Source organism: Equus asinus, chromosome 8 (genome assembly GCF_041296235.1).
Source record: "Equus asinus isolate D_3611 breed Donkey chromosome 8, EquAss-T2T_v2, whole genome shotgun sequence".
Taxonomy (NCBI): Eukaryota; Metazoa; Chordata; class Mammalia; order Perissodactyla; family Equidae; genus Equus; species Equus asinus.
The window spans coordinates 1825286-1838054 of NC_091797.1; the positions used below are offsets into that span (position 1 = coordinate 1825286).

Sequence of the window (12769 nt, forward strand, 5' to 3'; positions counted from 1 at the left end):
AAATAGGCTATGGATATCTCTGCGGGAATAGGGGAACTCAGGATCTTCCTAGACTGCCATCTTGAGGTTTCTTGTTTAGACAAAGACTTTCAGTCAGCTATTTTAAATATATCCAGTCAACCAAAGGAAACCATGTCTAAATAACGAAAAAGAAATATGAGAATGATGTCTCATCCAATAGATGATATAAAGAGGTAGAAATTATATTTTAAAAAAGGAATCAAGAAGAAATGCTGGAGTTGAAAAGTACAATAACAGAAATGGAAAATTCACTAGAGAGGCTCAGAGTAGAACTGAGAAGCTCAAAGAATCAGAAAACTTGAAAGAAGGTAAATTGAGATGATTGAGTTTGAGGAGCATAAAGAAAAGAAAAATGAATAAAGCCTCAGAGACCTCTGGATGAAGAGTACCAATAAATGCATACTTGAGTCCCAGAAAGAGAAGGAAAGGGCCAGAGAGAACAGTTGAAGAAATAATGGTTGAAAACTTCCAAAATTTGTATGAAAAATGTTAATCTACATACCCAAAAGCTTAATGGATTCCAAGTAGGATAAACTCAGAGATCTGCATGTAGACACATCAGAAGCAAATAGTTGAAAGCCAAAGATGAAGAGAATCTTGAGAGTAGCAAAAGAGAAGCAATTCATCACTTATAAGTGATCATCAGTAAGACTGACAGCTAATTCCTCATCAGGAACCATGGAAGCCAGAAGGCAGTGAGGTGATATATTTAAAACACCAGAAAAAGAAAATTGTCAACCAAGAATTCTATATCCAGCAAAATTATCCTTCACAAATGAAGGAAAAATTAAGATATTCCCAATAAATAAATGCCATGAATATTCACTGCCAGCATATATGTCCTACAAGACATACTAAAGGTAGTGCTTTAGACTGAAAGGATACTAGACAGTAACTCTAATCCACATTAACAAATAAGAACACCAGTAAAAGTAACTCCATAGATAAATTTAAAACAGTATAAAGGTAATGTTTACCTTTAACTGGTTTTTTCCTCCTCTCTGATTTAAAAGACAACTGCATGAAGCAATAATTAGAAATCTGGGTTGAGAGACATGCAATGTATGTAGATGTAATTTGTATGACAATTACAGCATAAAGGAGAAGATAAAAGAATGGAGCTATGTAGGAGTAAAGTTTTTGTAAACTATTGAAATTAAGTTGGTATTAATCTGAACTGGATTGTTAAAGTTAAGATGCTAATTGTAATCCACAGGGCAACCTCTAAGAAAATAACTCAAAAAACTATTGTAAAAGAAATGGCAAGTCCATTAAAAATCATATACTAGGAAATTTCTATTTAATGCAAAAGAAGATGGTAATGGAGAAATAGAGAAATGAAAATACATTAGACGTATAGAAAACAAATTGCAAAATGGCAGATGTAAACCTTATCAGTGATTACATTAAATGTAAATAGATTAAATAATGCAGTCAAAAGGCAGATGGGCAGAATAGCTTAAAACAAACACAATCCAACTTTATGCTGTCTACAAGGCAAACATTTTAGATTCAAAGACACAAATTAATTGAAAGCAAAAAAATGGAAAAAGATAACATCATGCAAACAAGAATGAAAAATGAGCTGGAATGGCTGTATGAATAACAGGCAAAATAGACTTTCAGACAAAAATTGTTACTAGACACAAAAATGGTTATTTTATAATGATAAAAATGGCTATTCATCAAAAAGATATAACACTTATAAATATATATGCATCCTACAATAGAGCCCCGAAATACATAAAGCATCAAAAAAAATGACAGAACTGAAGGGAGAAATAGACAGGTCAGCAATAATAGTTGCAAATGTCAACATTCCACGTTCAGTAATAATAACTAGACAGAAGATCAACTAGAAGCATTGGAAAGCACTATAAAGCACGTAGACCAATGACATCTGTAGAACACCTCACCCAGCAACAGCAGAATGCACATGCTTCTCAAATGCACAACTGAACCTTCTCCAGGATAGATCATGTGTTAGGCCATAAAACAGGTCTCAATAAAGTTAAAATAAATGAAATTATACAAAGTATATTCTTGGACCAAACAACAATGAAATTATAAATCAATACCAGAAAGGAATTTGTGAAATTCACAAGTATGTGAAAATTAAACAGCACACTCCTAAACAACCAGTGGTCAAAGAGGAAATCATAAGGGATATTGGAAAATACTTTGAGATGAATGAAAATGAAACACAGCATACAAAAACTCATGGGGTGCAGCTAAAGTCATGCTTAGAGGAAAATTCATAGCTGTGAATGCTTATATTAAAAAGAAGAAAGATCTCAAACGAATAAGCTAACCTTTTACCATAAGAAACTAGTAACAGAAGAGGAAACTAAACCCAAAATAAGCAGCAGGAAGGAAATAAGGAATAGAGCAAAAATAAATGAAATAGAAAATAAAAAAGCAATAGAGCAAATCAAAAAACCAAAACTGTATTCTTTGAAAGCATCATCAAAATTGATAACCCCTTAGTTAGACTGCTCAGGAAAAAGGAGAGAAGCCTCAGATTACTAAAATCTGGAATGAAAGCAGAAGCATTATTACCAACATTATAGACATTTTAAAAAAATATAAAGCTAAGAAAAATTATATGCCAACAAACTATATAACCTAGATGACAAGGACAAATTCATAGAAAGACTATTAAAACCAACTCAAAAGGAAACAGACAATCTGAATTGACCTATAAGAAATAGATTGAATTAGTAATCAACAAAACTTCCTACAGAGAAAAGCCCAGTTACAGATGGCTTTACTGGTGAATTCTTCCAAACCTTTAGAGAAGAATTAAGACCAGTTCTTCACAAACGTTTCCAAAACAGTAGAAAGGGGGGAACACTTTTAAAGTCACTCACACCAAAACCAGACAAAGATGTCACAAAGAAAAAACCTAGGGGGCTGGCCCCATGGCTGAGTGGTTAAGTTTGTGTGCTCTGTTGTGGTGGCCCAGGGTTTCACTGGTTTGAATTCTGGCTGCGGACACAGCACAGCTTATCAAGCCATGCTGAGGCAGCGTCCCACATGCCACAACTAGAAGGACCCACAACTAAAAATGTACAGCTGTGTACCAGGGGGCATTGGGAGAAAAAAGGAAAAAAAAGAAAAAAGAAAAAACCTAAACCAATATCCCTTATGAATATAGATGCAAAAGTCCCAAACAAAACACTAGTAAAGTTAAAACAACAACACAGAAGGAGGATTATACAACATGCCCAGGTGAAGTTCATCCCTGGAGTGTAAGGTTAGTTCATGCACAAAAGTCAATACATGTCACACACCACATCAGTAGAGCCAAGGGCAAAAGCCACATGATCAAATCAATAGATGCAGAAAAAGCACCTGACAAAATTTAACATTCTTTCATGATAAAAACACTACACAGAAGATGAATAAACAAGGAATGGAAAGGAACTTCCTCTACTTGAGGAAGGGCATCTACGAGAAACAGCCAACATCATACCTAATAGTGGAACGCTGAAAGCTTTTCCCCTAAGATCAAGAACACAACAAGGATAAGCCTGCTGATGCCAGTTTTCACCAGTGTCCTGTGGCTCGTGGCAGGACAATGAGGCAAGAAAGGGGAATAAAAGCATCCAGGTTGGGAGGGAAGAAGCACAACTCTCTCCTTTATCAACATGTTCTTTTACGTAGAAAATACTCAGGCACACACACACACATGCATGACACTCCAAAAGGCAGTGTGTGCTTCGCTAGGAAGTGTGTGAAAGGAGAGTCGGCCACCTCAGGAAGAATTGGAGAAAGGAGGAGAGGGGGTCCTGCCTCTCACACACTTCCTGCTCCAGCAAGTCCCGAGACTACTGTGTGTAGATACGTCAATTTGGAAACTGAAATAGTTTTTTCTTCTTCTTGTTTAAAGTGGGTAGAGAGAGATTTTTGAGATCACCTGATGCTTACTGCCAACAGAAGAGTGTCAAGAGCCCAACATTCTAGTACAGTGAGCCACAATGACTGTTCTAGACAAACAGCCATTTGACCAGACTGCAAAGGTACTGTCGCCAAAGACTGTCCTTTGGGAACTGGCAGTGGTTTTGACTTGTAGCAGCCTTGCTGAAATTAGATGATGTGTAGTTAGAGAGTGGGATGAGTGTGTGGAGGTGAGACGAAGTTGACACACAATTGAAGGAACTGATAAGCAATACTGACGCTATTAACTCTGAAGGGAGAAGGGGGGTGTGCTGGGCTGGCCTTCTTCCTTTCCAATTTGTGTGCCTTTTTTCCCCCCCCTTATTGCAAAGGCTAGGACCCTCAGTACACTGTTAACTGAAAGTCGAGAGCAGACGTCCTTGCCCCATTCTTCAGGGGTGTAACACTCAATCTTCACCGTTAAGTATGATATTGGCAATAGGTTTTTGTAGATGCCCTTTCTAAGTTGAGGATGTTCATTCTATTCTTAATTTGCTGAGAGACGTTGTTAAAATTATGACTGGATGTTGGATTTTTGTCAAGTGCATTTTCTCCATCCATTGAGATAATCAGATGTTTTTTCACTTTTCAGTCTCTTAATTTGGTGAATTACATTGATTGATTTTGAAATGTTAAGCCAACATTGCAGTCTTGGGATAAACCTCACTAGTGCTAGTACTTTTTTTCTATTTACTTTTGGTCTTGTTTACTCTTCTTTTTCTAGTATATAAAGGTGGGAGCTTAGGTCATTGAGTTGAGACCTTTCTTCTCATCAAAAGAGTCAAGTATTTTTAAAAATTAATTTTCCATCTAAGTATTACTTAGGTGCATCCCACAAATTTTGATTTGTTTTTTTCATTCAATTAACCACTTTTTCATTTCCCTTTTGATTTTGTCTTTGATCTGTATTTTATTTTGAATTATGTTTAGTTTCCAAATATTTTGGGGATTTTCCAAATATCTTTATCTCCTTGGTTTCTATTTTACTTCCATTGTGATCCGAGAAATACTTTGTACAGTTTGAATTCTTTTAGTTTTACTGAGATATATGGCCCGGACAATGGCCTGTCCTGACAATGTCCCATGTGCACTGAGAAGACTGTGTATCTGCTGTTGTTGGGTGGAGTGGCCCATAAATGTCAGGTCAAGTTGGTTGATAGTGGTAAGTCTTATATATCCTTGCTGGCTTTTCCAATTTGGAAAATTTTCAGTTATTTCTTAAAAAAAATTTTTGTTACCTCTCCCACCTTTCATTCTGTTTCTGTGCCTCCAGTGTGTGTGTACATGTGTGAGTGTATTGTATGTGCATGTGTGTCTTTTGTGTTTCATTTTGGTAGTTTCTATTGTTATGCGTTCAAGGTTACTCATCTTTTATTCTGCAATGTCTCGTCAGTTGTTAATCCCACTTTTTCATCTTTCCCACTTTTTTTTTTTTTTTTTTTGAGGACGATAGCCCTGAGCTCACATCTGCTGCCAATCCCCCTCCTTTTGCTGAGGAAGATTGGCCCTGAGCTAATATCTGTGCCCATCTTCCTCTACTTTACATGTGAGACGGCTGCCACAGCATGGCTTGCCGAGCGGCGAGGAGGTCCACACCCAGGATCCAAACTGGCAAACCCCGGGCCACTGAAGCAGAGCGTGCGAACTTAACCGCCGCGCCACAGGGCCAGCCCTGTCTTCCTTCCCACATTTTTATCACGAGATCACTTTGGGTCTTTCTGTCTTCCATCTCTCCTTAGCGTGCTCCATCTTTCCTCGACCTTTTCAAACATATGAAGTATATTTGTGTTTTATTGTCCTTGTTCTGTAATTCTATCATCTGTGTCATTTCTGGGTTTGTTTCTGCTAGTTTTTTCTCTTCATTATGGAATTATCTTTTCCTGCTTCTTTGTACAGCTGGTAATTTCTGTTTCTCAGGCATTTTAAATTTTATGTTACTAGGTAAGATACATATATGTAAATACACATACACACATAGGTAACATGTGTAACATACATTTCTATACACATGTTTTTTTCCTGGAATACAACTAAGTGGGAAACATTTTGATTCTTTCCAGGCTTTTAACGTTTGGTAGGTGGAACCAGCTCAGCCTTTAGTTTTGGGCTAATTTGTCCCCAGAGTGGACACAGTAACTTTCCAAGTACTCTTCTGGATGCCCCAGCTACCACCAGTTCCCTGTGGCTGTTAGGAGCATGGCCTCCGCCCAGCCCTGCACAAGCTCCAGGAGGTGGTCCGTGTGCTTCCTTCCAGTGGTTCTGTGCTTGGCCTCGGCCGTCTCACAGGCATTTGCTGATCCCGCTCAGCTGGACTTGAGGAGAGCCCTCTGCAGAATGGAGCTCTTTCCTCTCCAGTACTTGTCTGTTATGGCCTCCCCCAATTCTCGATTCTGCTTCCTCTGCTCAAGGAGACTGCAAAGCTGAGCGAGTTCCTCCCCCCATGAGAGCCTGCAAGCTCGCTTCAGGCAGGAAGCTGGGCCGACTGCAGGGCTCTTGTTTGTCTCTCTCTTCTGAGATCTCTGTCGTGTGCCTCTTTCCCAGTGTCTGGAAGCTGCCCCCCCTAATAGTTTGTCTAGTTTTTAATTACTTAAGACAGTGGGAAAAACCAGTCCTTGTTGCTCCGTCTTGTCCAGAAGTGGAAATGGCTTGTTGGACTTTGAATGTCTCACAAATGTTGTTTCTGCTGACTAATCAGTAAGCATATACTGAGTGGCCCTGTCCCTGAGTGTGAGGGAACAAACTCCCAACCTCCAGTGGAAGTCAGGACATCCTGCACTCAGTTGGCAGCCAATTTTCATTTCATTTTTTAAACAACTGACCAGGCAGAGAATCTTACTCCCATGATTTTTGTAAGGCTTCTAGTATCTCAAAAATCTACTGCAAAAATCTTTAAAGCTAAATTAATTTCACTAAAATAGGGAAAAAGTACAACTTGTACTACTTGAGGCAAAATACTTGGAAATGAAGGACACTCAAGATATCTTGGGTTGGAAACTAATGGTTTAGGAACTAAAAACTCCTTGTCCACTTTCAGAGGGAGAACTTGAACTCTCCAGCTTCCCAGCAGGTCAGATGGTTCCCAAAAGGCATCCTGGGTTTGGCCTCATTAGCAGGTGGTTCCCATGCTGGCTGCAACCTGCCTCTTTTGAAGGGCTCCCTGAGCAGGAATGCGGCCCAAGAAATGGAGGTGGGCTCTGAGGAGCATCTGAAGCCCCTGTCCCATCTTGTATTAGAAAAGAGAGAGCCTCTCCGCTGCTGAGGCAGCCCCACTCAGATCTCCTGCAGGGAGCTGGCTTCCAGTTCTCCTCTCTCCAGTGAGGCCCGGTGAACAGCATGCAGCTTCCCACCTGCCATCAGCTTTGCTGAACTTGTCCGTTTGCCACGTAACTAACTGCTGTAAGAGCTACAAGGATACTACTGTGCTACATATGGGAAGCAAGAAAATAACCTGAATCCTTCAGTGTCATGATGGTGAATGTGTACAATCTTAGGAGCAAACGAAGGGACTCAGGTCAGCATGCCTTCACATCATTTTCAGAATGACTTCTGCACAATGTGTGCCCTATTTTTTTATGAGAAGGGGGAAATACAATCAGTACCTTGAAGCTATGTGAAAAGTATACCAAGAGCTTCAACGTGATTCAGAAGGGCAGACCCTCAACCAGCAAAAAAGATGAATAAGCACATGAAAATAAAGCAAGGAATCAGAGTGACCTCTTAGAAAGGCCCTTCTCATGTTAATCTGAACCTCTAGCTTTCGGTTGAGGAGCCTGGGGCAGTTCTGCTGGGTCTGAGGGCAGCTGGTGGGACTTCGACAAGCCCTTCACCTGCACAGCCTGCTCTCCAGGCCTCGTGATGATGCTGATGATGGGTTTCACTGATAATACCACAGTGCCTTTTGCACCATGCTTCTCAGTTAGTGGAGTCTTCCCATGCAAGGGGTCTACCTGAGAGACAGAGCTGAGAAGGTGTCACACCTCTTGCAGATCAGGAAACGGAAGTTTCAGAACCAAGAACGGCTGAGTGACTTGGCCATTGTCCCATGGCAAGGACCCAGGCAGAACAAAAGGCTTCTAATTCCGAATCCAGTGTTCTTCCTGTGGGCATGCGCTGCCCCTCCAGGACTGGTGGGAGAGACTGCGGCCAGTCCTCGGGCTGATGCTTTGATCGTTCTGCTCCACTCAGCACCCGTCGTGCCCACCTGTTGTGTACAGCTTTGTGCTAAGTTTCCCACAAGGGCAGCAGGGCCTAGAGCATGGCGCTGGCTGGCGTGGCCTCTGGGGAGGATATGGGAAGCTCCTCATTACTGCCTGGTCTCATTCGCTACTTGCTTTGCTAACTATATTCTTGCAAAAAGCAGCATAAATCACTTCAGTTAATGTAGAGATGGGCAAAAAACTGCTGAGCAATGTTCCTGTGTTCTGGTTCTCACAGCTTTCGCTCTGGGGGTGCCTGGCGTACAGTGTCGCCTCAGTCCTGAAGAGCAGAGGTCCTGGGCTTCAGACTTTCAAAGTGGTTGCGAAGGCTGTAGAGTCTTTCACAGCCAAGCCTTTGACACGAGTTTATTAAACTACAGATTAGACAGTAATGAGTTTTCATATGACCAAACCATTGAAGGAAATTGACACTAGTTTATTTCCTTGAAAAGTGAAATACAAAAAACAAGTTTATCAGATGGCCGGCTATCTCCTGCACTGATTTCCAACCGCCCCTTTTCAGATTGAACCAAATTGGAAATTTAGACCAAACAGTTATGTATTATTCATCTTCTGACTGACCTACTGTGTTCGTCAGTCTTCTAAATTCAAGGTTGATGACAGCAGTGGTCTGGATGGCACGCGTACGGAGGACGTCAGAGGCAGGCTCTCACGGGGAGTCACTCTGAGGCTCCACAGCTACATCTGCTTCTCAGTTGTTCCTGCGTGTCAACCGCAGGGTGTGCAGCATCTTAGGCAGGTCGCCCTGAATTACCCACAACCTGGACCCCCCAGTTTACAGGAGGCCGGTGCACATGCCTCTCCCACGGCACTGCAGGGGCTGTAGGGTGACCACTGGTCTCCTCTTGAGACCATGATACATGTCAGGCTCGCGTTCAACTCTGTGAACCAACACCTGGCACAGAGCAGATACTGAAAAATTTTGATGTGACCAAAATTGTATATAGAAAAAAAGAGACGTATACCAATATTTTACTTTAAAGTCTTTTTTCTTTTTCCTAACTTTTCACAAAGGATTTGCTGTAAGCCTTCAAGTCATCTTGTCCAATCCAAAAGCTGTGTTTAAACGGCGTGGATCCCAGCCGGGGATGCAGGAGTCTGACTTCCTAAAACAGATAACAACAGTCGAAGAACTGGAACCAAAAGCCAGTAACTGTACCAAGGTACTCATTTCACTTGTGCTGCCTGACCACGGTGAGGGTCGGCACTGTGTGGCTACCAAAGGTCTCCCTCCCCTTAGGTCCTCGTGTGGCACACTCGGACTGAGAAGGTTAATCTAGCCAACGAGCCAAAGTACCACCTGGACACAGTGAAAATTGAGGTGTGAATGCCGCAGCACCTGGTGCCATGTGCCTGGCCAGCGGGTGTGGAAGAGGACGCAGGGCGGCCAGGCTGCAGAGCCTGCAGGTACTGTCCACTCCAGTACAACAGCCTCAGTCGTCACCTGGCGGACATCTGTTCACACAGAGCTTGTCAGCTGACATCAGCCAGCTGGATGGTATACGGTGTCTGTTTTTGTCTTCGTTGTTCTGCATGTTCTCCCTCCAACCAAACTGGAAGATGTATGTACTGCTCAGTGACACTGCAGGGACCATTCTGAGTATCTCGTAAAGTACAGCTCAGTGACACTGCAGGACCATTCTGAGTATCTCGTAAAGTACAGCTCAGTGACACTGCAGGGACCATTCTGAGTATCTCGTAAAGTACAGCTCAGTGACACTGCAGGGACCATTCTGAGTATCTCGTAAAGTACAGCTCAGTGACACTGCAGGGACCATTCTGAGTATCTCGTAAAGTACAGCTCAGTGACACTGCAGGGACCATTCTGAGTATCTCGTAAAGTACAGCTCAGTGACACTGCAGGGACCATTCTGAGTATCTCGTAAAGTACAGCTCAGTGACACTGCAGGGACCATTCTGAGTATTGCGTATACTTGTTTTCCCATTTGGCCTTATAATTGGTGGAAGTGAACAGGTATCAGAAACAGATGACTGGTATTTCATCATCTAAATGTTCCCAATTCCTGACTTTGCAAGGTTAATTTTTGTAAGGTTAGTGATAGTATACATCGTAGGAAATAAAACCCACAGAAAAAAGGTCTATGGATTCATCTGTTTAATATAGGGCTATAACATTTGTCAATACTAGGCACCATAAAATGTAAACACAATTACTGTCATAAACCTGGATATACCTTCAAGAAGTGAAAGTGGCTTTGTTTGGTTACCCTGTTTGTATATAGCGCAGAGAAAGGTCTTCATGTGAGCACTATGTATAGAAGAGATCCAAATTAAGAGAGAGGCAGATAAAATCTGAATTCTTTCAACATTCGTTAAGGTACGTTTTGCAGGAACATCCAGGTTTATCTTCCTTTCACTAACCACGTTCCCTGTTAAGCACATCGTAACCACAGCACAGTGAAGTGAATGATGAAATCAGGGACTCTGGATACACCAGGAAACAGTGCTCAGTGACACACTGACATTCTATTTATATGATTACACATTTGATCGTACAGTACCTTCCTACAGGATTACGGGCTAATCTGGGGTGAGGCTTATACTGTTAGAGGTATTACTAACATGATAACTACTTCCCTTATATGCAAACATTAGATCTATAATTTTATCGAGAGTAAAACTGATTATGCAAGTTGACTGAGCAGCTTCTCAAACAATGTGGTTTATGAAATCATGGGAAACATGAGCAAAGCTGCCCTGGACACAAAATGGTTTCTCAACCTGCTTTTCACCACATCAGATTAAATCAGGACAGACCACATGGCCAATCAGGTAATTCTTAATATGAACAAATGGGGGAAAAGAAAAAAATATTATGTACATGAATAAACAGGGGACTCGATGCGCTCCAGCGAGGAGTGTCAGGCGCGTGTGCTGGAGGAAGCTTGCGCTGCAGTTTTCACTTCCACAGCTGCGTGCTGAGAGTCTGACCCGATGAGCTTCCGGACCATCCTGCCGTGGTGCTGGGGGGCTGGCCGAGGCCCACGGGAGGGTTCGCACCGAGAGTCATGCCAGCCATCTGCTGACTCATCTGTGAGACACAGAAGGCTCAGTCTAAGAGGCTTGCATCACTCCTCACCCTTGTTTCCTTAGCCACAGTTAGACATTTTTAATAGTCACCCTGTTTTATTAGAAGAGATACTGAAATTTAACAGCAATTATAGTGTTTTTCATCAACATGAAAATCAGTCAAAGCCCTGGGTACAAGCAACAACATACAATTATTCCTGTACAGAAAGCAAAGAGCTACTCTGTTCCCTTCTTAGTCTTTATTTTCTTCCACTTTTTAGCCTGTCCATAAAGTGATCTCAATGTATCTATTCATCTTTTAGACTCAATTTCTTGTCCCCCAAAGATCAGCCACAACCCAAAAAAATGTACCAAAGCAATCTTTGAATTTGTATATGGTTATACGACGAGTCCACTAGTGTAACTTTCAACTGTACTAGGATATTGTGCTTTAACTACTAAGGACTAAGGACATTCTAGAAAGTGCAATAGTCCAAAATTATAAATTGCACATGATTGCTGTTAGAAATCTCAAATGGCTCTATATACTTACTTTCTGAGTATTAAAAACCATGGTCATAAGGCATACATTTTTTCTTTTGCTTAGCTAACCACATAAACATCTAAAATTAACTTTCCTTATATGGTATAAGGTGTAAGATTACATGTATTTTTCTTCCAGACTGGAGTCCTGTTTGTATAGAAGCATCTTAACCCTTCCCTGTAGTTCTCTTCCTTCCAAGATTGATGATAAGTGAAGGGAAGGCAAGAAGATTTACCACACAGCACAGAGCAGGTTAAAAACCTGGGCTCAGGGTTGGACTATATTCTTAATAAAGACACTAAGATTAACCATGCCACTGATCATGCAGAAGTGTCTGAAGGGGCAGATCACTTCTTCATACCCACTAAAGGAGCTTTAACCACCTGTCGCTGGCCAGCAGGTCCCACTGAGGGAGACTGGAGGAGGACAGCGCTCCCCTCAGCATGATGGACAAGGGCTCACCCCGCACCTTAAGCTGAGCAGGTGTGCTTCAGCATGCTGCCTACACGGAAGCTGCTCCTGACATTTCGTACTTACAATGTCTGCGATTCCCAGAGAGTGGAGACCAATGTGATACAGCTACTCCTTTAAACGATGACAGTAAAAGTAACTTGCAGCATCATGGGGCAATACTGACCATTCCCCACATGCCTTCCAGGTAAAGCAGCTGCTAGAGCAGAAACCCAGATCAGCAAACTGAGAGCACAGCAAGCAGCACGTGCGAGGGGGAGCAGGAGTGCGGGCCTGGGCCATGGAGCCAGGAGTCAGGGGGCCCTCAAGGAGGAGTGGGTTTGAAGGAGGGAATACTGAAACATCAGCTCTTGGCTCTAAACTAATAAGTAGAAACAAGATTTTGTATATGAAGGGATGGCTAAGACAAATGTGGGCTTGTTCACATCTTATGGGAATTCTTGAACTAGTGATATTCTTTTTAAACATAAACATAATACAACTCTACAAAAATTTTTGGAAAGATTTTTATAAATCCATGGCCAGAAGCCACATGACATGCAGAACA

General features: G+C 41.8%; 2 protein-coding genes across 12 annotated transcripts in view; one reads left to right on the forward strand and one right to left on the reverse strand.

Annotated features, from left to right (window-relative positions):
* B3GAT2 (beta-1,3-glucuronyltransferase 2) overlaps positions 1-12009 on the forward strand; it is a 53440-nt gene extending 41431 nt beyond the window's left edge. The window contains exons 3-5 of one of the 4 annotated variants that reach the window (XR_006532092.2): positions 9192-9340; positions 9418-9584; positions 11890-12009. Coding sequence is in view for 2 of the 4 variants with exons in the window: in XM_014845845.3 (XP_014701331.3) it covers positions 9192-9457 (266 nt within the window). In the remaining 2 variants the exon portion in view is untranslated. Of the gene's footprint in view, positions 1-9191; positions 10298-11889 lie in introns of those variants that run through there. The other 3 variants (XR_011504909.1, XM_014845847.3, XM_014845845.3) reach the window with 3 other exon arrangements.
* Positions 10279-12769, reverse strand: part of SMAP1 (small ArfGAP 1) — a 161699-nt gene continuing 159208 nt past the window's right edge. For all 8 annotated transcript variants that reach the window (XM_044776978.2, XM_044776980.2, XM_044776979.2 and 5 more), the window contains one exon: positions 10279-11229. In XM_044776978.2, coding sequence (XP_044632913.1) covers positions 11098-11229 — 132 coding nt within the window. In that variant the 3' untranslated portion in view covers positions 10279-11097. The remainder of the gene's footprint in view (positions 11230-12769) is intronic.